The sequence below is a fragment of the Lissotriton helveticus genome, chromosome 5_1 (genome assembly GCF_964261635.1).
Source record: "Lissotriton helveticus chromosome 5_1, aLisHel1.1, whole genome shotgun sequence".
Classification (NCBI taxonomy): Eukaryota; Metazoa; Chordata; class Amphibia; order Caudata; family Salamandridae; genus Lissotriton; species Lissotriton helveticus.
The window spans coordinates 360,888,609-360,913,606 of record NC_136065.1 but is presented as its reverse complement, the minus strand read 5'-3'; the positions used below and the strand labels follow the sequence as shown (position 1 = coordinate 360,913,606).

The 24,998-nt window shown below is 44.8% G+C and overlaps 1 protein-coding gene across 1 annotated transcript in view; it reads left to right on the top strand.

Moving 5' to 3' along the window:
• LOC144753162 (uncharacterized) overlaps positions 1-24,998 on the top strand; it is a 1,401,110-nt gene that overhangs the window by 1,221,719 nt on the left and 154,393 nt on the right. Inside the window, exons 15-17 of the mRNA XM_078640932.1 lie at positions 12,466-12,594; positions 12,685-12,813; positions 17,840-17,974. Coding sequence (XP_078497058.1) covers positions 12,466-12,594; positions 12,685-12,813; positions 17,840-17,974 — 393 coding nt within the window. The remainder of the gene's footprint in view (positions 1-12,465; positions 12,595-12,684; positions 12,814-17,839; positions 17,975-24,998) is intronic.

Sequence of the window (24,998 nt, the reverse complement as noted above, 5' to 3'; positions counted from 1 at the left end):
GAGCCAGGGAAACGCTCATTGAGATTAAAAACAACTATTTAAAAATGCCAATTGTCTCGGCAGGGAGTATGGAGTAACATCCTGAGCTGCCAACTTTGGAACTGGGTTCGAGTCTCGGCGTTGGCTCTCCCATGGTGCAGCTGTAGGTGGAATTGCAGCAGGGTGTGGTGTGAAATGCAGCAAGATGGGGTGTGAAACAGTGCCTTGAGCGTTTACCTTCACGCTGGATCCGCTGATGTGAGTGTGTGCCTCCATGCTCTCGCCTCGGTTCTTCTTGCACAAGGGGGCCTGCAACTTGTATGTGGAGGTGGGCTTTACCGGAGCTCCCAGGGCCTGGCAGCATTCTGTAACAACCATTATGGGCATTGTAGCAAATAAATATAAGGCCACGGCGATTGCTGCTTGTTACTCTTTGGGAGGTGTTGTATAACAAGCAGGAGGCGTGTAAATGCGCGGCAGCAGCTATACACGTGCACATCCACTGTCTTGCAAGTGAATCTAATGACGTGGTACGCGTTCACGGGCTCGTTCACAATTCTAGTCCGTCCTGCGCGTGCACATCTCCTGTCTCCCTTCCGAAGCAAGTCAGTAACAATAGATCTCGCTGGCGACAGCGCTTTCACGCTGTGGTGGCCAGGCGAGACCTAATGATGTGGTTGTGGTCTGTTTGAAAAGAGAAGGAGAATCAGGCAGAGTGGAAGTAGTTATGTTGAAAATGTAGGCGAAGCAGCAACAGTGGACAGATGAAACTAAAAACGCATTTATTTTATTGTATGTATATAACATAGGACTAACATGTAAGTGCAGGGAACTTGCAAGCACTGCAACAGTTTGTAATTATATAACTAATCAAAACCGTACCAGGCACCATGACAGCCTAGAGTCAGGCCTAGAGGTGTGGAAGTCTAGGACGGGCTTGCTCGGAGAGTTCATGGGCCTGTCCCTCAGTACCCATGGAGGACTTGTCCCTTGATCACACGACTGACAGGTTATGGAAATGAATAGGGTGAACACATGGAAGCTCACTAACCCTCCTTCCCTCCATCTATCCAGCATTACATATTTCAGGTAAATCTATTTATTAGATGAGCAATGAGGAAGGGGCTATTTGAAGACATAAAGGGAAAATGCATGCTGGCTACTTTTTTGGGATATCTGGGCATAGCTTCTCCCGCTCTCCATCCTCTTTATTTCTAACTCATGACAGGACTTGTTTTCACTCATTAGCATTTTTTATCCTACTCTATAGCTTTTAATATCTCCTTCATTGGACTCCTAAAGGACCATACCTAAAGACCAATCAGCTGATGGTATGCATGTCACATGTCTCAACATGTTGTGACATTCATCCTCCCTCATTCATTACAACACGTCTCATTTTTGCTTCTTCCACACTTTGGAACTACTTTGAAATTCTCTTCTCTAATCTCCATACACCGTCTTAGGTGAACTGCTGTGTTGTGTTTGCTGGGCCATATACTTTTACCTTGACTTGCTGCTCTGCCCCTAAACATTAATTTTAACCATTTGATGCGGCCATATTGATTTTATACTTGTATTGCTGAATTTGAATTTGTTTGCTGCTCACCTTGCCTTAGCGCTGAGTCTCTCAGTTCTTTTCCGGTCTACCGGTTCTTGGCTCGGAAGCCTTGCACTCTATTCCGAGAACGAATCATTGCAGAAGGGGGGAGGAGTTAACAGTGCACTTGGCATTTAAATAATAGTTGGAGCGCGGGAGCACTGATGGTGCACGGAAAGGCGCGCCAAAGGTAAGCCCGTCTGCGCCCATCTGCGTCTGGATGGTGCCAGGGGCCAGTCACCATGCCCAAACTTTGGGCTACTCCTCTAAAGAGTTGACCTCTTTGCGAGGCAGCAAGACTCCTGATAGTGCCACTTCCATCAAACTAGACAACTCAAGGATCCTGAAGTATAGAGAGCTCTTCCCCGAAATTTACTTGACGCCTCCCTGCCAGGAGCTCCACACCAGGCAACAGCCTGTTTGTGTCCCCTCAATCCGACAGGGTCATGAACAAGTTGAACTTACAGTCATATATCTGAACACCCGTTCTCTGGTCAAACATCAATTCGATTTTTTCAGCTCCTTGACTCTGATAAACCGGACATACTTCTCCTCACCGAAACCTGGCTCACTGAAGAGTCTACCCCCGATATATTAGCAGAGGTGCCCAACAGCTATTACATTCTTCAGGCTAACAGGTGTGTGGGGAAAGTAGTAGGAGGGGTCGCAGCCATTATACATCAAAAGTTACAGTTTATACCGTTAACGGTTGTTGGTAGCCCATCAGTAGACATTTTAATTTTAAAACTTGATTCCCCTCACTTCCCCCTTATTTGTGTATTGATCTACAGACCCCCATATCATATGCCACTATTTCCCCAGCTATTGGGTGAAATGATTTCCCAATTTGTCATTAACTACGAATTCTCTCCCCCTGGAGATTAGATCTCTGACCTCTTACGCACTTTTTAGGAAACAGTTAAAGACCTGGCTATTCTGACAAGCTTATGACTAACTCTCCCATGCTGCAGTTTTCCCTGGACTCCAGCGCCATGAAATCGCTTGGTGTGCATGCACTCTACCAGAATTTTTAACGTAATATAACATACTACCAAAAAAGCATAAGTCTCAATAGCCCTCCTGATAGACCAGTAATATTGTGTTTAAACTTGATCCATCAACCAGTTGCACGATTCCTAGATACATGTTTGCAACAAACAGTGGCAAAGAGTTCCTTGTATATCCAAGACACCAGAGACTTCTAAAGAAAATGAATGACCATTAAGTTGGGTTCTTCCACTTAAGTGTTGGTTTGCACCATAAATGTTAACTCATTTGCAATGGCACTGAGCTGTTGGACTAAGTATACTAGATGAAGGAATACCAGGAATTCAACTTTTTGGTCTTCAATTGTTCCAACATACTTTTTTTCATCACAGCTACTTTGAGTGGATGGGAAGGTATTTTTTACAGTTATCCAGGACTTTGAGTTTGAACTAAACCTCTGTCTAGGTGAACATGCTCCTGACTCAATATGAGAAATATTTAATTTGACCTAATTAGACATGGGAATACAAATTAACTAAACCGAAGTAGCCTAAAATATAGCCTTTGTGTGGAAAACCCATGTGCTGACAACATTTTAATCAATCCGGCTTCTCAATATTGTCGAATTAGTGAACATTCTGAAACTTCCTTGCCACTATTCCTATCATTGACCCATTCTGTTATAAAGTTTTCGGTTACACATTTCATTATTAAACGCCAATCTAGTATTCGGTCAACCCAGAATGGACCCTTTTGCAGTTTCATAGTTTAGCTAATTCATGAGGGCAGGCCCTATTTAAATTTATGTACATGGCATTTCTATAAGCTAATGATCATATTTAATTTACCTATAAAATCAGCGAAGTATTCATTTTCTGTATGTTAAAATGTTGTTCTGATAGTGACTTTTAGCAGCAAATTCCTCACCTTTTGAATATCCCCCAGCTGTGAGACTGGATCCAAAAAACATTTCTGCTGTACCTTGATGCTCCGGTAGGTGGCACTTAGTGGCTCTGCATTTGACTTGCTCCACTCTGGAAATGATGTGTGGGCCTATCTAGGCGTCACTCCCAAGTGATGACATTAGTTCCTTCCTTTCCATGCCTCCTGAAGCGGGTCTGACATCCCCTCTCATCTCCCAGTGATATTTGCTGACTTTTTCTCTAAAATTTTAGTGTGCAAGGGATATCGCCCTTAAAATGATTGGTTTTAAACCTTGTAGGAACTGTTGCAAACAAATGTCTGTGAAAGATCCCTATAAGATATGCCTGTGGTTCCTGGGTTCAATCCATGACTCCAAATCCTGTGGAGACTACGCCTCGATAAACCCGAAGGCCATAAGAGAATGAGAGGCGAAACTCTACGTCACAAAGGATAAGAAGACTCCAGGACGGGAACTATACAACTCCCCCTCTGAATCCAAACTTCACTCTCTGTCTTGTTCGTGTTCCCAGAGCCGATCCAGAGGTCAGTCTTCATCTCTTTCTAATTCTTCATGTAATGTTAAAAACCACAAGAAGTTGAAGTGGGATTCCGTTCCCTTGCGCCACTCAATCTCCCTCCTGAGGTCAGCCGACTTTGCAGCTGGTTTCAGCACAACACAAGCTTCTGGGGCCTTCAGCCACACTGCATCTGATCAAAGAGTTCCACGCAGCCATGCTACCAATATTTGGATCTCTGCCAACTCCCTCAGACATGCCTTCAGCCCAAAGGCAAGGAGAAGCATTCGACCTGGCATATTGCAGGTGGGTTCGCGCTCCACGCCAGCTGGACCCTCCACTCTTACTTTCCTCCCACTCTTATTCCAACTCCGTTGTCACCACCACAACCTACTCCAGCCCTGGACACGTTGATGCTGATACCAATTTTTCCACCTGAAGACTCAGCCCTGATTGTGCTTTCTGATGGAAACTCAACGCTGGGAGGACCTCGGCCGACATTGTGCCCAAATCCACCCAAGGCATTGATTCCCCTGCTTTCCATTCAGCCTAGGCAATATTTTCTCCAATCCCTCTTAGGCACTCACTCTGATAATGACCCGAGTGATGAGTTTGTTCAGCTCTACTAATATGACAATTGGTGGGAGGACTTACAGGAAGCCAGTGGCCTAATACCTCTCTGGAGACAAGTATGTTTTTTCCACCTGATCCAGCCACAGAAGAATCTGCCTCCTAGACGATTGTAATGTGTAGGTCGGCATATGTCCTTAACCGCAGCTCCCTACCTTGGAGGTGAAAACTAATTTCTTGACGGTAGTCGTCAAACTGGGGCAAACATCTTCCAAGACCCTTCTTCCCTTCAACAAGGCACTCTTGAATGCTTTATTGGGGTCGTGGGCTAAACCGTGCCCTAGCCCCCACATTCAATAGATAAATCGCAAGGCGTCATCACCCTGTTGTGGGTGACCTGATTTTTCTTTCACAGCGCCCCTCGCCAGAAAGCCTATTGCTTCAGCCTTCTACCAGGCGTTCTAATCCCAACATATTTCCCAGCACTCCTCCTGAAAGGGAATCTAAGAGGGTGGAAATGATTGTTAAACATGACTTTTTTCCCACCAATTTGGCCCTCTCTCTGATCTGATAATGCCAGTTGTTTGTTGGAATGATACTCACATGCCCTTTGGGACTAGGTGACACACGTCCTAGCCTGGTGTGCTTAAAGACCTTCGCCCTGTCTTTTCTCAGGCGATCCAAGATGCTGCCAAGTTCATGGTTCATTGTTCTTTGGACACCACCAATTCCATCAGGTGCACCATAGGCACCAGCGTTGCCATTCACCGCCATGCGCAGCTGCAATCGACTGCGTTCTCCGGTGCCATTTAGTCCTCCTTAATGGACATTCCCTTTGATGTGACAAGCCTGTTCATGGAGAAAGCAGATTTTGCTCTCGAGCACTTTAAGGTGAGCAGGACTACTGCTCGCTCGCTGTGCCTTTCCGCCAACCTCACCAACCACAACAGTTCCAATGTTCCTTTTGCAGCTTTTGCACCCTTTGCCGCCTGCCCATCCAGCCCCAAAGGGGACCCAGCAATTTCTCAGTAAGGGCCATAGTGCCCACCACTCCATGTGCACAGACAGCGCACTGCCCCTCATGGCCCCACCTGCCAAACATCTTCACTGTGCCCTTTCAGGGTCACTGCTACCTGGCGGGAGGTAGACTTCACCAGTTCTGATAGGACTGGCAGGTGAGCACATTGGGCTGGTGGGCTCTACAGATTGTTTGCAAGGAATATCCCTTGCCCTTTTTATTTCTACTCCTCCACACCTTCCAGTGTCCCCTCAGCGACTAACGGAGAACCATCTCTCTAATTTGTGCCATGGAGTGCAAGCCCTTGTGGCCAAAAAGGCTTTCGAGAGGGTGCCAATGTCAGAAGTAGAGCATGGTGCCCAAGAAGAATGGAGGTTGTCTGCCTATTCTAGACATGCATCCTCTCAACGCCTTCCTCCGTAAAGAGAAATTCACAATGCTCACGCTGTCCCAGTTCTTGCCTGCTCTCTGGGGACTGGATGGTGGTGTTGTACCTGCAGAATACCTATTTCCACATTTCCGTCCTGCAAGCGATGGTTTATGGTAGGAAATGATCATTTTCAGTTTGCTGTGCCCTCCTTTGGTCTCACCAGTTCTCCTAGGATGTTCACAGAACTGATGCTAGTGGTGGAAGCCCACCTTCGGAGGTCAGGGGTATCAGTCTTCCCCTACCTGGACGACTGGCTGTTGAATTAGGGCTCACCCCAGGCAGTTGTCAACAACCTCCAGACTTCTGCGAACACCTGTCATCTTTGAGGTTAACTATCATCATGCCGAAGTTGCACCTGACTCCTTCTCAGATGCCCCCCTTCATATCATCCATGCTGGATATGGTTTGGTATCATGACTTTGCTCAGAGAATGAGAGTTCAGGACATTCAGGCTATGATCCCGATCATTTCGCCTCTGTCCTGGATTTCAGTGAGGTTGACTCTGAGGCTACTGGATTTATGGCATCTTGCATTCTGCTGGTCTAGCAGGGCAGGTGGCATATGCGTGCTCTGCAGTGTGATCGGAAGTGATTGCACCCAACATCAAGGTGAACTTTCCAACCACATTTAGAATTTGGGGGAGACTGTGAAAGATCTGCAGTGGTGTTTACAGGACCGCAGTTGGGTCAAAGGCAGACCCCTTCCCCACCAAAATCTGATAGTGGTGACCAATGCAGTGCTTCTGAGTTGGGGAGGCCTCCTGGGAGAGGTGTAGATTAGAGGCCTTTTCTCTCTGGCAGAGTCCCAGCTCCACATCAACCCTCTGAAGCTGAGGGCCATCCACTTTCCATTCCAAGCGTCCTACTGTCCATCAAAGGGAGGCTGGTACAGGTGCTCACGGACAACATGACTGCCATGTGGCACTGCTAAAAACAGTGTGGGGTGGAGTCATAGACGCTGTATCAGGAGTCCCTGGACTCTGGAAATGGTTGGCCTATTAGAGAATGTTCGTGGTGGTGAACCACCTGGAAGGATCATTGAAAGTCACGGCAGACAAGCTCAGCCATCAACATCTAGCGGATCACGAAGGGAAACTACCCTGGAGGTGGCACGTTGTCTCTTCTTCAAATGGGGAGAACCTTGGCTCGATCTGTTCTCCACTGCTGAGAGCACACAATGTCAGCAACTTTGTGTGTTCGAGTCTCCAAGGCATCTCCCGCTCAGAGACGTGTTCTGCCTCAAGTGAAAACTGGGACTCCTGTATGCCTTTCCACTGATATCACTTCTGACCCAAGATCTCAAGAACATCAGGATAGTCTAGGCCCAAGTCATCATAGTGGCTCTGAACTGGGCACGGAGATTATGGGTTCCAGAAGTCCTGGGCTTGAGCATGTATCCTCTGATCTGGCCAGTGGCTGCTCCTCAGCTAAGGCGGAGGAGCGTTGACCTACAAGAAAAATAAAATCATAATAAAAACATGTTATTATCATTTTATTTTTCCCTACTGGCTCTGTAGGTGTGGGGTGGGCTGGGCAGAGCAGGGGGAAGAGTGGTGGGAACTTTCTAAGTGTGCATAACGGTTTGGCCAGGCAAAAGTCCTGCACACTTAGCATTCTCCACCCAGCTGTATTGAACAGCCTGGGTGGAGAATACACAGAGCCTCCCACTCCCTGTCTGAGTGCCAGACCACGGCGCTTTGACCAATCATGGTGCTGCTGTCATTCTGGTGGCAGCAGTGTTGTGATTAGCTAGGGAGTCTGAGAGCCTGTGTGCTTCCTGTTTAATACGTCAGCCGAACACGATGGAGGCTGGCAGGTAAGTTAATGTTTTGTTTTTTCCTTTTAATTTTTCTGTTTTTTTAAACCACCCCCCACCCCACCGCACCAGTGCTGCTCCGTAGAAGCTGCTACTGGATCAGGCTGCCCCTCCGGGAGGACTTGCTGTCACAGTAGCAGGGCTGAGTTCTGCACCCTGGCATTTGCAATCTCCACCTTTATGCATGAAGATTGAGTAGCGACAGCTGCACACCTTCAACCTTCCTTTAGAGGAGGTTGATATGGTCTCAAAGAAAACTGTATACGCCAGTCGTTGGGACAAATTAATGGCTTGGTGCTCACACGCCAGATTGACCCTCTATGTGGCCAAGTTATCTGATGTTCTGTTATTCATTCTGTCTCTTGTCTGGCATAATTTTGCTTTGGGCACAGTTCAGGGTTATGTACACTGACCTTTCAGCCTTCTTAAGGTTGCCAGATCAGCCCTCATTGTTTAAGGCAGTTTTTCAAAGACTACAATACTTATTTCCCCTTCTCCTTTTGTCATGCTCCTGAGGACCTCAATCTGGTCCTGACTTATCTTATGTGCACTCCGTTCAAAACACTTCACAGCTGTCTTTTTCAGCTCCTTACTATAAAGACTGTGATCCTCATTGCCATCACCTCGGCATGATGTGTGAGTGAGAGTCAGGCTCTTTGTGTCAATCTGTCATACACATCCTTCTTTCCAGACAAAATGGTTTCTGAGGACGTGGGCATCCTTCCTGCCGAAAATTGTGATGCAATTCCATGTTGGTCAAACCAACACCCTGCTGGTGTTCTATGCTCTACCTCATCCCTCTAAGGAGGAGGAGAGGCGTAATAGCTTGGACCGATAGAGAGCGCTGAGCTTGCTTCTACATAGATCATACCAAAGACTACCAGGTGGACAATCAGCTCTTTGCGGAGTTCTCTATAGTGAAAAAAGGCAAGGCAGGGCAGAAGAGTGCCATCTCCTGCTGGATCGTGCTCTGCATTAAGATCTGTTATGTATTGGCAAAGAAGCAGCCTCTGGAAGGACTGTGTACTCATTCCACCAGGAGCAGAGCTATTACCACTATGTTGGCACGTGGAGTCTTCAACCTTGACATTTGCCAGGTGGCTCATTGAATGTCCCTCCATACATTCATGCAGCATTATTATCTGGACAGTCAGGTTCGCTGAAAGGGGCATTTTGCCCCATCGGTCTAGGGGGACTTTTTGGTTTGAGTCTATCCACGGACCCACCTCTGAATCGGTATTGCATTGGTATGTATTCAAATGGTGAGTAATTTATGGTTAGACGTCTCTAATGGAAGAGCAAGTTACTTACTACAAGTTACTAACGCTCCTTCTGGTAAAGACTCTATTTAGCAGGAGATTTCTCACCTACCCACCCATCTTCTCTGTTCCATGGTTAAACTCTATCCTTTAATAAGATCCCAAGTCTAGAAATCCCACACTGTCTTTGATTTGCTTTTGGGGCCCTGCGTCTAGGAGAACGAACAATCTCAAAAACAACTAACGTCAATGCGCGGGAGTGGTGCATGTAATTTTCGGAGCAAAATGGTGACAGTGCAGAGCCACACGGTGCCACCTTTTGGCATGCAGAGGTATTGCAGAGGTACTGCAAAAAAGTTTCCATATCCAGTAAGACAACTGGGGAATATTCAAAAGGTGAGGAATGTGCGTCTAGATCGAGTCTCTACCAGAAAGAGCATTATCGAAGGTAGGGCATGTGCTCATTAGGAATAGCAGTTATCACACTATAGTTTTTACAAATAATACTGTTCACAATTGTTTGTTGCACTTCAGCTATTTCCATAGCGACAGCGTGAAAGAATACGTAGCGTATTCTGCACTGGTACACATCAAGCACATTACATTGGGTGAAGACAAATACATAACCAACAAAAGAATTCTTTCAGAATGTGAGAAGAAGGTCTATTTTGTATTGACAAAGCTGAACCTATGAAACAAACCATACAAAGATAGGATCTCTTGTCTGATAAACCATGTAAAAACAGAGGTTCCGTTATTTCAAAATCCTCGACTATAAGTCGGCATACAAGATGAATCATTACCAGGCATCATGACTTGATTGAGACTGACTGCGATTTACAAAATATTTTTAAGTATATTACTGTTGTCGCATATTAATAGATTAAAAGCTACAAAAAAGTTTTTATAAAGTTACATCGGTCAATCAAATTTGATGCACAACAAATACGAAAAAACAATCTTTTTTTTATGTCTCGGATGCTCAAATTGCAACAAATGGAAATATATATTTATAATGTACCAAATAGAATTATATTGCAGCCAATTAGAAGGAATACAAAAATAAAACTAGAGACTATGCCACGTACTACTCAATTTTTTGCATTTGAGTTGAAAGTATCCACGTGGACAACTTAATGTTGGCAAATTGGAGTGAAAATTTAAAACAAGGCTAAAAGAACGTAAAAGTACCAAATGAACTCTGAATAGTAAGTCAACAATGGCTACACTTTACCTCCAGGACTTGTAATCGTAACCAATCGAGTTTCTAGTGATAGAAGTAGCTTTTGTATTGAGCTTGAAGTTGCACTGCAGCCAGTTAGGTTAGGGCAGGGCTGGGTTCCGGTACCCAGAGGGAGGAGTGGCTGCTGCTGCACTTTAAGGGCACTTGACGGTTTGGCCGGCTGTCTCGGGCCAGCCAAACTGTCATGCGCACTTTGCATGTTCTCGAGCAGGCTGTATTGTACTGCCTGGGTGGAGATCATGCACAGCCTCCCAATCCCTCTCTGAGTGCCGAACCACAGCACTCAGACCAATCACAATGCTGATGTAATGCAGCCTTGGGATTGGCTAGGGGAGTCTTGGAGCCTATGTGCTTCCTGGTTCCTGCGTAGGAGGAGAGGTGGCAGCTGGCGATAGGAGTCCAGTGGGTAAGTTCTCTTTTTCTTCTTCTTAAGAACCTTCACCTTCCCCTGCATGCCCCCGTCTCATCCCCCCGCCACCACCATTCTTTACCAGCCGCCACTGGATGTAGTTTCTACTGTGACATCCAAGAGGCATTTTTTTTATAGAATCTGAATCACACCACATAATGAAATGGATCAATTAACTGAACTAGCAGACAGGAAAAATAATTATGTGTGTGTAAGCTGTGCCATAGATACACGTTCTTGAACTAAGATACAACATGTCGATCTTGTCCACGACAGGGCATCCAACAAGTGTAAAAGCAAGATAAATTGAATAAATACTTATTGACACCAAGTAAAACTTGATGTCCCCCTCATCGGAAAATCCACTCTCCAAGAGCCTTCGTTTCACTTTGCTCCCTCAGCTACTCACCACCTTGTTTATGTCCACCTCCAATCGTGTTACTCTGCTCACATCAGGCCCTCAAGGAGCTATGAAGTGCCCCACGCCATATCTGTGCACTAAAACCATCTGACCTCACTTTATCCACTCTGAAACTGGTCAAAGGTGATTCATGTCGGCTGGCAGGTTCCAGGGCAAGGCAAGTATCCTTCCACTTTTCTTTTCAAATTTTACACCCATATTTAAATGTTGCGCCCCTAAGAATGCTGCCCCTGGGACAACCGCCCCTGTGGCACGGCTCATGCTACGGCTCTGCTCCTGGGCACTACATAAACATATAAAATGAATACATGTCATTATGCTCATGCAGCAGTGTCACACACTGGCTCTTTTGTTAGTTTTCACTACGAATGCAACATGCAGGATTCATTCATGCCAAATACTTTGGAATTATAAAAATAAATGTCTCAAGTGTAGAATTACCTACTTTTCGAATTTAATGGACCTACCTATTGACTTCGATGTAACATCTGATATTTCATGTGTGCCACTGTTAAAAGGAGCCTTTCTTCATCAAAACCATTTGAGGAAAGCATTTTCCGGACACCACGTGCCACTTTATAATGCTTTGTACTGCAGTGCTTAGGGGGTAACAAGAACCCTTCATCTCACTTATGAAGTCTGTTTGCGTGCCGTGAAATGTAAACAAACTCAGGCTAGTGAAAATGTTTGATAGCTCCAACAGACGGAACAATTTTTCAGTTTAATCTACTTTATGCATAAGGAGAACACACATGTACCTCTGTGTAAACAGCAAAAAACAAGTGAACACATTGTGACCATCAAATACTGAACGCATGTTAGGTGTGATACCCGAAGCTTATCTTTTTCGCCAACTCAAGCTTGCATTTTGGGACTTTCAGCTGTACTCTTGCCAGTATGGGTTTAAAAATCTCTCCATGCAAAATGAGTTTGTCCAAAAATCCAGGAATGACTGAAGCTGTCATACAAAACGTGGGCCTTTTTGCATCTATGCTGGTGTACATGTATGCCTGTTGATGAACTGGGTATGACTATTAACATAACTGTCTGTATTTGGGTTGCCAGTGTGCGGTGTTGCTTGTAAGTGTGCCATCTGATTACATGGGTGCCTGTATAAATGTTGTCTGTGTACATTGGTGCCTGCATGGGTGTGGACCTTTGTGGACATGGAAGTCTGCAGCTTCTTAATATGTCTGCATGTCTACACTGCTCCCTAAATGTTGAGTGTCTTTGTGTACATACACTGCTTATAAGTCAAACTTAATGTCTTTGTCCATGGTTGTTTCACATTGCAGCCTGCCCTGAAGGGACATTTGGGAGAAACTGCAGTTCTGTGTGCAGCTGTCAAAATGGAGGAACTTGTGATCCAATAACTGGGAAGTGCCGCTGCCCACATGGGGTCGGTGGAGAGTCCTGTGAGGATGGTACTTTTAAGATTTTTTTTTAAACTACTTGTATTACAATTTCTACAGCTTGCTATTCTTTCTAAAAAAAGTCTTATTCTGTATTTCCAGGATGCCCCAAGGGATATTATGGGAAGTTCTGTAAAAAGAAATGTAATTGCGCCAACAAAGGGAGGTGCCATCGGATCTACGGCGCCTGCTTATGTGACCCAGGCTTGTACGGGCGCTTTTGCCATTTAGGTGAGATGATGCTTATTATCGGATGCCTGGGCATGTGGGGTGTGCAACTTTTGACGACAATGTATGGGGTCAGAAATCACACCCATCCATTTATATTGAATGTATTCTATTTTTACACGATTTTTGTAGGTCATTGTCATAAAACAAATTATTGCCCTGAAGAAGTGAGTTCTGTCGCGAAACATGCTAGCCTAGAAGTAACAGATGTAAAAATAATTTGATCAACAAAGATGTCATAAGTGATTATACTTTGGATCATAAAAGTATTAAAAAGACTACTATACGACTCTTAAATTACAGGTTAGTATGAATTAGATGTCACAATTAGTTTTTCAGATTGAGTTTTGACTAAAAAGTATTGCAACATCGACCTACAAAAAAGATGATAGCCCTCAGGCCTATCGGTGTGCCCATTTCACTGCCTGCTTTTGTCACAGACATGACCTAGTCTATAGTTTTGAAAAGTAATGTTGCACCAGTATAGTGAATAAAGCAAAAGCAGATGTAAAATTATGGCCAGAAAAATAATGGAAAAAGAGGACGGAATCATGCTTAGTGTACGTTAGGAAATACATATTCAACGTTATTATTTGTAGACTGCCCCTGCAGCCTTTTATGAAGAATTTCTGCCATAGAATCAGTAGAAATTTACATTTTCCATGAAGAGCTCGCACTTGTCATATTCCCGATTACAGGCTTTGGTTTAGATTGTTGCCGTTATCTGAAGGTCAATGTGATTTAAGTCGCAGTTTCTTGTTAAATGACTGATAGCAAAGAGAGCATGAAGCTGAGTAAATCGATTTTTAAGTTATTCCTTTATAGTTACAAAGTGAACTAATACCATAATCCATACCACTTTTCGAGGGGAAACTTGCAGGCTTGTGTTTGAAAATGAAAAAATTCAAGTTTAAGAATTCTCAACCAAAAAGTAGGAGTATGTGAAATCAGGTTTTGGTGCAAAATTGCAAATGAATTACAGGATATTTTGTAGAAAATTTAATTCGAGGGTCTATCTCACATATAAGAGTTTCGCAAAACACTAGCAGAACAGTGGCTGGAAAATAAATTATTTCCAGCAAGACATTTTCATCTTGAACTGAGACATTTTCTTCTCCTACGAGTGTCCAGTGGGAACAATTATGATGAAAGTCATTCCTTTTTTATTTGCCTAGTATGAATTAGTAAATTTCATGAAATTTTCATGGATGCAACAAAAATGTCCCCAGGGCCTACTAACAAGCCATAACTAGTTTAAGAGGCCAGCCACCCATAGCCGACTTGACACTGGGTAGAACGTGATGTATATTTATTGATCGGTGCACCGAACAGTCCTCCAGTGCAGATATTTCTGTGAAACCTGGCAGTATCTCAAATGGTTCTTTTACACAATAGAGAGTGAGAGAAGAACAGGTCAGTTGCAATCTCCTATTTATAGTCTTAACACATATAAGCAACCGCTGCCTTGAGAATTCTCCTTGGGAACTCTGGGTTTTTTGTTAAAAAGGACTCTGTCAGGATGTGGTAATCTCCCTCCGATTTATCTTAAAGGGTAAGGGCATCCCAAGGTATTGGAGTAGACGCCTCACTCACTTATCGTGACATGCTTCATCATCTGCGCCTATCCACACCTGAGTGAGATGATACCACCCGGGCGGACTCAACCATAGATGGAATGGGAGTTTTTAGATAAAGCAATACTGGACATGCAGGGATCCAGATGAGAGATGTTTAAAAATACCTCTAGGCATACCCAAACACTATGTTTTATTCAGAATCGAAACCAGTGGTGGCACTTCGTTATGGACTCCTTGTTTTCTGCAACATATTTGTTATACAAAGAGCAAATGTTAATCTTGTATTCACTCTTGGTATAATTTAAAAAATGCTTACCTACTTCGGGTCCGACAACAGCCTGAGGCAGCCGGGGACACTGTCGGATGGCTGGGGCAGGCGCATGTAGGAGCCTACACCAGCCATCACAGAAACTGACCTGGGCTGGTGAAACCCCAACCATAGCCTCAATGCCCTGTCACATCTCAGTGCCTCCACCATCTGTGAGGAGCTAAAACATCACTGCTAGAGTAGCCATGGGTGCTGCATGCTAAAGTCCTGCAGTGATCATGGCTACATGCCAATCACCCTGGCACCCAATCCTTCCCCTATACGTCACTGAGTTGGGAAATGGTGAGGTGAAAGAGCAGAGACGGAAACCTCGAATCAGCGATGGCACAGGGTGAAGGTCTCAGTTTCATGCCACTGTGCCAGATGAAGTGTAAAGGAGCTGCTTGGCTGCCCCGAGGTTACATGGAGAAGCAGCGGTGCAAGCAAGACCTCTGCTGGCAGCAAAGAAAGCAAGAACAAAGCTTTTAAATGGTATGGGGGTATGGATGAGAATATGTGTCTGTGAGGGAGAGTGTTTATATGTGTGAGTGTGTCTGTGTGCCTGTTAGCGAAATCGAGCGAGAGTGGAGGAGTCAGTCAGGGTGAGTGAGAAGGAGTTATAAGAAGAATGAGTATAAGTGTGAGTGAGTGGGTGTGGCAGTGAGTGTTACAGTGGATGAAAATGAGTGAGTCGGGATGGGACTGAGAGTCAGAGTTTAAGTGCGTTTGAATGAGTTAAAGAATGCGTGAGACTAAGAGTGAGAAACAGTGAGACTGAGTGAGGCAAAGTGAGACTGGGTGAGTCAAAGTGAATCAAAGTGAGACCTAGTGAGTCAGATTAAGTAAGACTGAGGGAGACTAAATGAGACTAGGTGGGAAAGTGTGAGACTGAATGAGGCTAGGTGAGTTAACATGAGATTGAGTGACTAAGAATGAGTACGGCTGAGGGAGACAGAGAGAGAGAGAGTGAGACAATGAGTGAGATTAAGTGGAACTGAGCAAGAACGAGTGATGCTGAGTTGAGACTAGGTGAGTTAGAGTGACATTGATTAAGTGGTACTGAGTGAGAGTGAGTGTCGTTAAATGAAACTGAGTGTGAATTAGTGAGGCTAAGTGACATTTAGATGGAGTGAGAATGAGTGAGTCAGTGAGATGAGTGTGTCAGCGAGCCTGAGTGAGATAGAGCTTGAGTGAGTCAGAATGAATGAGAATGAGCAAGAATAAGTGAGAATGAGGGGGTATGACAAAGTAAGAGTGAGATTGAGTTTGTCAGTGAGAATGAGTGAGACAGAGCTTGAGTGAGTCTGAATGAGTGAGAATGAGCGGCACTGAGTGAAAATGGTTGAGTATGAGCAAGTAAGGGTGTGATTGAGCGAATCAGAATGAGCCAGACTAGGTGAAACCTAGTGAATCAGAGTGAGCCTGAGTGAATTAGAATGAGTGAGAACGAGTGAGACTGTGTCAGAATTAGTGAGCATGTGTGAGTCAGAGTGAGACTGGGAGAGACAGAATGATGGGTCACAGTGAGGTTCAGTGAGTCAGAATGGGTGAGATGAGAGGTACTTAGCAAGAGTGAGTGAGATTCAGTTAGTTTGACTGAGATGGAGTGAATCAGAATGCATGGGATTGAGTGAACATGAGTGTGAATTAGTGAGACTACGAGGGTTAGAGTGAGAAGGCGTGTGACTGCATGTGTCAGTAAAACTGAGTGATTCATAGTGAGTAAAAGGGCAAGTGCAAATAAGAGTAAGTGAATGTGAGTAGAAAAGACTTAGTGAGACTGTGTAGGAGAGTAAGACTGAGTGCAAGCAAATGTGAGCGAACTCCCTGAACCCTCCAAGAAGAATCGCGGCTCGCTCAGTCGAATTCAAGCAAAGGATTACGCCTCACTACTTTTAAAGGTTACCAGCCAGCACTGCTCCAAACACGAGTATGCTTCTTCTCCTTCAGGCTTATTATTCATTTTGATCCAATGGCCAGCTAAATAGCCTTGTTCAGAGACACCACTTCTATTGTCACTTACACCAAGTTTCTAAACTTTAGGCTGAATTCCCAGCGTTCAGTGAAATTGACATGTAAAGAAAATACAAACGTGGTCTCTACTGACTAAACCTTCTCCAGAAGCTGTAACCCCACTTGTTCACCAACAGGTCATAGTCAGGTGTACATCCCTGATTTTGCAACCAGAACCAATCTATATTAATTCTATCTTTGAATGCGTAACCAGTATCTTTCGGAACACCATGGTATACAATTGAAGCACACACCACCCTCAAGACCTGCTCCATCCCCTTCAGAGTCATCCATCTGGGCCATCTCCAAAATTCTTTTCATATTAGATGGGCAAGTGATAAAAGAAGGAAATTATGGGAGATATTTAACAGACCCCATTCCCAAAGGGGAAAAAATCAGTAAAAGAAGCTTTTTCTTGCTTGAATTGCAATCTGTGAACCAATCTTCATGAAAAAACATAAATCTTCTTGTCTTTTCAGAAGCCTTTAAGACTCCTATTTTCCATTTTCCATTAAGAAATAAATTGAAAAGTTTGATTTGCTCCCTGTGGTGTATAATAGTCGATGCCTGGCCCATCAGAATGGGGCATAATGCAGTAATGTGCAAATCACAAAACTCGTAATTTGTCGTACTTTCCCAACACAAATTCCGCCAGATGAGATTTGCGCATGGAATAAAGAGTGATATTAGTCCACCAGCTGTAATACGGTTTCTGGAGCAAACTCCCTTGTAGCACAGGGCTCAGAATTACCCCTTAAATCTTTTAATGCTTGCACTACTCATTACTTTGCACTTTCTAATTATTTTTTATTGTGAATCTATTAATCTGAGTGTATATTGTGTGCCTTTTAGTGTTACATTTGACAGTGTAGAATACTTCTCGTCAGCCGCGGCCTGTGCATGGTGAGGGGGGATTTTGACGGACGATGACGAGGGAAAATTAAATAAATAATATTTTTTCTATTGTCATCGTCCATCGAAATGCCCCCCTCCACCCGGCCCTAATGCTCTTACCTACACCGGCCACGGTTGCTTTATCATTCTTTTACTCTCTCTCTCTCTCTCGCTCTCTCTCTCTCTCTCTCTTTCTGTTTCTCACACACTCATCCATCTTGTTTTTTTTTAATCTCAGCTTGTCCAAAGTGGGCCTATGGGCCTGGTTGTTCAGAAGAGTGTCAGTGCGTCCAGCAGAGCACACAGGAGTGTGACAAAAAGGAGGGCACCTGCGTCTGCAAAGCTGGGTACTACGGGAACAGGTGCCAGACAAGTGAGTGATTCTAAAACACAGACTGTGTGAAAGCTCTCCTCAGAGCATATTTTATATGTATTTTATTTTACTCTATGTTTGTATGACTTGTGGACAAATTTTTGATATTAGCAGTGCTTAATTTGTAAAATAGTAAGTGCCAGGGCCCTACCCGAAGGCAACTGCAGCTTGCACCACCCATTGCCATATCATCGCTGCCAATGACTCTACCAAAACAATTACTAACCATCTCTCTCACCTGCAAGTGCGATAGTTCAGATTATTCCAGGTCTGAATGGCTGGGGAGGTAGGTATTTGTATTTTTTAATGCATATTGTATGATGAGAAGCGCCACCATGTGGCCGAGTATCATAAGTATGGTGATGACAATTAATTGCCGGTGCCGAGCACCGGAAACCACAAGCTCAAATTAAGCACTGCCGAAGAAAGGAGACGCAGAAGTTAGGGTTACTAGGATGGAGTGCTGACTTGGATGCCACCAGCATCATACTCTGGAAGCACCCGTCCTTTGATCCTCGTGCAGCGGCCATCTCCACGCACCATGGTGAGGGAACCCATAACATAGCTGTGTGGATGGGAAGTGATACAGCACAGTGGGTGTCATTCAAAGTTCTTTCTTTATCGCTTCTGTCTTTTTTCCTGCAAGTAAAGCAGGACTTTCCTGCGGGGGGCATGGGCATTCATTAGGGTAGCCAGAGACACCACTGCCTCCCCTACTTTACCTGTTAATAAATAAATAAATAAATCCAGTACTTGTATAGCGCACAAATCACCCCCGAAGGGGTATCTCAGCACTTGGGGCCATAGGGAAAATTAAGCAAGCTATTGCCCAGAGTCGCATGGTGCTGGGCAGACCCCTGCTGCCGGAGCCAGGGATCGAACCGTGATCCCCATCGCCCAGCGTCTGTCCCCTGGCCGCAGCGCCACACCTCTCCCTTAGTTAGTAGCAGTCGCGTTTCCCCTGCTTCAACTGGATTCAGGCATCATGAAGGAGTAGAAAGAAGAGAACATGAAGAGTTTTGTGTACTTTCTGTAGATCTCAGTACATAACGTTCCTCGTGCCCTTCAGCAGCAAACAAGAGGCTGTTGAGGGTAGGAAGTTGGGACAAAGGGTTAACCTTTGATGTTTTGGAGGTCATAAATGCGCCGCCTCTACCCAGTACCTGGGTAGAGGAGACACACTGTCTCCATGTGTCTTTCTGGAGATCAGATTCCAGTTCAGGAATCCCCACGCATAACGTCTTGCGAAATCCGGCCACGAGCACACACCCTCTGAGGAATCTAATTGTTTGGAAGAAGGAGGGAGGGTTGTGGTGGCATGCAGTAATTACGCTTATATCATCAATTGACCAGCCCAGGATCCATTCATGCAGCTGGTCGATTGGACATGTGGCCTCTTTCGTTCATGGAGGGTGTAAGAAGGTCGAGGGTTGTGGGTAGGGGATCATTTCAGTAGCTTGGTGTGAATGTATATTTTGCTTACTTACATTGGGGCAGGAGTTCAGGAATTACGCAGGAGATGAGTCTAATTTAGAGGGAGTTGTTATCTCAAAGTCGGGGTCATAGATAGAGAAAACTTGATAGTAAGTCTTTTTTCTGTGCCATTGCTGAAATTCCCGAATGGCAGGTGCCTGACACCGGGTACTGTACTGATGTAGATAGTAGATAGTGTCTCATCATTACCTGAGGATTGTATATAATTAGTTGTTAAGGTGGGTCACTTGATTAATAATTCTGCTACACATCTATGTACAAGCTTCAGGCCGTGGTTCCAACTCTCCAAGTGACCAACTTCTTTGCCTCTCCAAGGTTGTTATAATGCTTGTCAAGTTTGTAATTGTATCATTTGTTATTCATAATGGTAGGAAATTCTGCAGCAGCAACAGCTTTATTAAGTAGGCATTGACAAAGCCAATAGTTTTATCTTTAAAACAGTGGAAAGTTATCACTGAACCTCCCTGAGACTCGCAGCACAGGTGCAGCAGCGATAAAGACATGCCCTCCTGTGCTGATGCACTGTCCATCCTTTTACCCAAATCCCCATCTGAAGGGGAAATCTCCCCATCATTACTGAGCTTGGTCCAGGTAGTGTCCTGAGGCACATCCCCTCTCCTGATGCTCTTCACAGCCCTCACTAGTGAGCTATTCTTCAGGCGGCCGTATGAGAAGAGGGGCCCACTACACAAAAAACACTCACAGGTGGTCCAATTGAAACAGAGAACGCGTGGTTGTCTTGAGCATAAGTGCCCACTAGAGGTAACAACTGTAATATAGAGGCCAATCTACTGTTGCCACTCATTTCAAACCCGATCTTAGAATAGAATTTAAACCAACGTACTGTACCTCATTGGCATGACTTTTGTCGAGCAGATATCTCCTCCTCCAGGCCACAATGACCTCGCAGTGCTAAGTGAAGAGTGCATGTTTGCTGAGATTCATCAGAATGAAGCAACCATTATTGGGCTTGCACGCATTAAAAACAAAAAATTGATATCCACGCTGGATGAATTATATACAACATATATAAGGTTACTGCTCAACTATTGTTGTCCATGCATAATGTTCCTCAGAGCCCAAACATCCAACTTCTAATGCCTTGTAGAACCCAACAGACCTTGTGTCCCCATATCCTCGTCATCAAGACCAGCCATGCTAGTCCACTCACCCCCTTTAGGCTGAAATGGAAAGTTTAGTACTTGCTGTCTCATCATAGGACTAGAAATGAGCCACCCAATGTCAAAGTCACATACGCCACTCCTAAATCAACCATGCCCAGTTAATCACTGCTTGTTCCCTACTCGCTAATTCAGGAGTAGCAGGCTTACAATCAATGAGATCAAATCAGAAAACACAAGAAGCAAGTTCAAGCACAATATCCTCACTTTTCATCTAGAAAATAGTAATGCTTGAAAAAGGATCCATCAAAATGGACCTGCTTTTCTACACACATAATAGGCTTTGCTGGGACCTCCTTCCCTTCAAATCAACCATCTCCATTTCAGTGGCTGGTGCAATTTCTGAAGGCGACCTTCATTAATAACGAGCGTATACTGTTAGCAAATGCAACTGTCTGACCAGAATCAATCAAACATCTAAGGTCCCTAAACTCGTCACATACTCACAGCAGAGCAGGTTACATTTAAAAAATGAGGCTCTGTACCACCTCTTCATGCTCAAAGATCTAAGAGTTGTCACGAAGACAGCGGTGTAGTCTCCAAACCAGTGCCATCCTTCTGCCACAATGGCTGTTTTCGTCTGGCAAAACCCTCAGAGGTTCCATCCCACATTTACTGCTTACATTGCCCACCACAAATTCCTGGAAAGACGACAAGGCAACACTTGACTCAGCAGAGTCCATCTCCCAGACTTTGCACCCTGCAGTCAGCACAAAGACCAGCAGCTGAACCTGCACCCGTTGCAGACAAAGGAACCTAATAGTCAGCCAAACATCAAAGCATCCAGAGGGCCCCAGAATGTAGAATCATAGACTTGGATCGTGTCAGACACAGTCAAATCACCGTGGATAGAACAACATTATGGGGACCACTCTCTGAACATACCCAAGTCCAGTTCCCCTGAACCACAGCCAACTCCGGTACCACAGACGATACTAGAATTGCCTCCAACACCCCGAGATCCCCCACACCCCCAACATGTGGCGGAGCATCCCGCTCCATGCGAAGTCCCCAACGAAAATATCCCCCACCCCCAATCATTGATGATCTGATCAAGGAAAATCACATCCCTCTCATGAGCATCACAGAGCCATGGTGGCCTCCGTCCATCCCCTCACTGACCTCCTACCAAATAATTATAACCCCAGTGTGGGAAAAAGCCAGAGGCTCGGCGGAAAAGATATTCACAGTCTGAGCTCAGCAGTTTTAAATGACTAATTAAGTGTGCTTCGTGGAATATCTAATTGAGCGGGTCTGTTCTGGGTCAGACACTTAACAGCTGCAGCAGTTACTGTTCGTGGCCAGAGAGAAAGCATGATGAAGTATGGAAACTTGTACTGCAGCTGAGGTATTCTAACTTAACTGTTTTTTAAATCCGCAAAAGGCAGAAAATAGAAAGTTTTAGGAAAGGGCAATATTTTCAGAGAATTTAGAAATATTTGCATAAAAAGAAACCAAGTCTGTCTCAACAAAGTTTAGGCCTTTACGCACAACAACTTTATTTATTATGCCGTGTGTAGCTCAGGGTTTAAAAAAATAATATTTAATTAATGAACACCATGGATAATTGGCCAATTAAATTGTAGCTAAATGATTTTGCCCTGGTAAATTCATGACAGTTAGCCTCAATATCCTGATTATTTTATTTTTATTTTATTTATTTTTAAAGTTTTATATAGCGCGGACAAGATCTTTGCAGATATCAGAGCGCTTTACAAAGAAGGGGTAAATGAGGGAGCATAGTCGAACAGGTAGTTCAGAAGAGTAAACAGTACAGTCATGTACATCAATAATACAATTAATACAGATAAGCAACGGGGTCAAATACAGGATATATATATATCTATATAGATATATGAGGTGGTAATCGGTGCGATACACAAATAGAAGCGCACAGTAAGTTACATGGAGGTGACACTAGTGAGCGGTCAAACATCATCAAAATATAGGAGGTAGCAAATGGTGCATTCCAGGGATAAAAGTAAAATGGGTGCAGCTTCCAAAAAAAGAAAAAAATGTATATATATAAATATAAAGGATAAAATATGAGGTAGTAATCGGTGCAATACAACAATAGAAAGTGAAATGCAGAGGAACAGATAATATGTAAATATATAAAACATGAGGTAGTGATCGGTGCAATACAGCAATAGAAGGTGAAATGGGTGCAACTTATAACAATTGTACAGTATACAAGTAGAGGTATAATGCTATTGATAAGCTGGAACCAAGTACAGGTGCAAACAAAGAGCTAAATGAGTCAAAAATGTGACTAAAGAGCAGCCAGAAATAGATGAGCTAATGATCGGTGCATTAAAATCAAGTAGAGGTATAATACTGCAATAAAAGGCAGACATTCGCTAGTTGAAAATAGACTAAATAAGGCCAGTTCTTAGAGGGTGGTCAAATCGTGAAAAAGACTAGTTCATGATGGCCGACAAAGAGAGAGAGAGAGACCAGTCTAAAATGGCAGCCAAATTGTAGTGATTGTTGAGTTTAGTTTCCCTTTCTACTCTGGGTAGGTCGAGTTAGTCCATCTTCCGTGTTGCTTAAAGGGGAGGGTAGAGTTCTGCTTCTATGCTGCTGGATGGTGAGGAGAGAGAGAGGCTTATCTCTGTCTTGCTGATCCCTGCCCTCGTTGGTATGTAGCCTCATGGTCATCTTGTGGGCAGGGAGGCGATTTATGGCTCCAGTTTATGGCCCCAGCCATATTAGCCAATGGAGAGTGTAACCATCGCAAAGCCCACGAAAAATACAAAGCACACAGATATCAGCTTGAAATTCCAGGCATAGGGTAGAAAACCGTTTATTTTCCATGCATAATTCCTGGCAGCAAGAGAGAAACCGACATGAGTAATTAAGGTGAAAGATTTGCGTGCAGTTACCTTCCGAGTCGTCCCTGCCGCTGCTCAAGTAGTTTTACGTGCAGTATGCAGAGTGAAAAATCGGCATGATTATTTAGAGTGGTAGCTATACGTGCAGTTACCTTCCGAGTCTTCACTGACGCTGCTGTCCAGATCAGGCACCTCTAAAGTTGCGTAATGGTTGCCCAACACACACAAATAGACAGGGTACACCGGAGCCTCTCCCGATGCCGGTTGCTCCGTTCTCGCCGATCCACTGGGAGGGGGGAGAGGGGGGGGGGGAAGCCTCCCACCTGCACTCTGCCCAAACCACACAGACAGGGCAAAAAACCGGGGCCGCTCCAGCTGCCCCATAACCCGAGCTTGTTGATCCACTGGGGGGGGGGGGGGGGAGGGGGGGAAGCCTCCCGCCGGAGCGCTGCTGCAGACAGGGCACACCGGAGATGCTTAGATGCCCATTGCTCCCTTCTCGTTGCTCCACAGTCTCCCCAGCATCCCGCCGGAAAACGCTGCCCAACGCACACAAACAGGGGGCACAGCCGTTCTGGGTGCCGAATGCACCGATATCTTTGATCCAATGGGAGGGGGGGGGGAAGCCTCCCGCCGGCGCGTCCTCTATCACCCGCTCCGGATCTGTAAGTACCCACTCCCGTCCGCTTGTTTCCCACCCCGGCGGCTTCAGTGACACTGATCACTTGCCGGCGGTGATTGCAGGCAAGCAGGGCACCTCCACACTCAAGAGGGCACTTGGATGCAGTCGTCTGTCCGGAGCCTCCTAGGCGTCCTCATCATCGTTCCGGTCTCAGTACCAATGCAAGCGTGGTGATCTTCAGGCGGGTTGGGTACAGGCGATGGTGATCTTCAGGCGGGTCGGGTACAGGCGGTGAACTTCAGGCGAGTCGGATTCTCAACTCGGCTCAATTCCAGCCGTCCTGGGTTTCGTCGAGGCTGCAGGGGTCCCAGTCGTCACTGCTGCAGGTCCGTGTTTTACGGCGATATTCCAGTTACTCTTAATCCAGTTACTTTTGTTCAATCCAGTTACTTGTTACGGTCCGCTTGCTCGTTTTTCTCGCCGACGGTGGTGCGTGCTATCAGGGATAATTCCAGGAAAGGGATCCCCAGCACTAGGAGCTCCGGACCGGAGCTCCTATCAGGCGGCCATCTTAGGCCTTGGTCGATGGAAGTGCTTTTATCGTTTACCTTCATCTGGAAACAAAACCTTCATGTTGAAATATATTTGAAATATAGTGGATAAAGCGATTAATTGTTTGTCCTGAACATGTATTCCGTTGTCGGTGCAAGTTCGTTTAGTTGTAGGTATTTCAAGAGAACATGCAGAATTTGTAAACATTTGAAACATTTCTCAAAGGTTTTTATTTTAAGGTGTAATTTGCTGAAATCTGAAGTGACTCCTAGTTACACACTGATATAATAAACTTTAAATGTATATAATATTGGTCCACATTCTGTCTGGTCTTGAAAAGT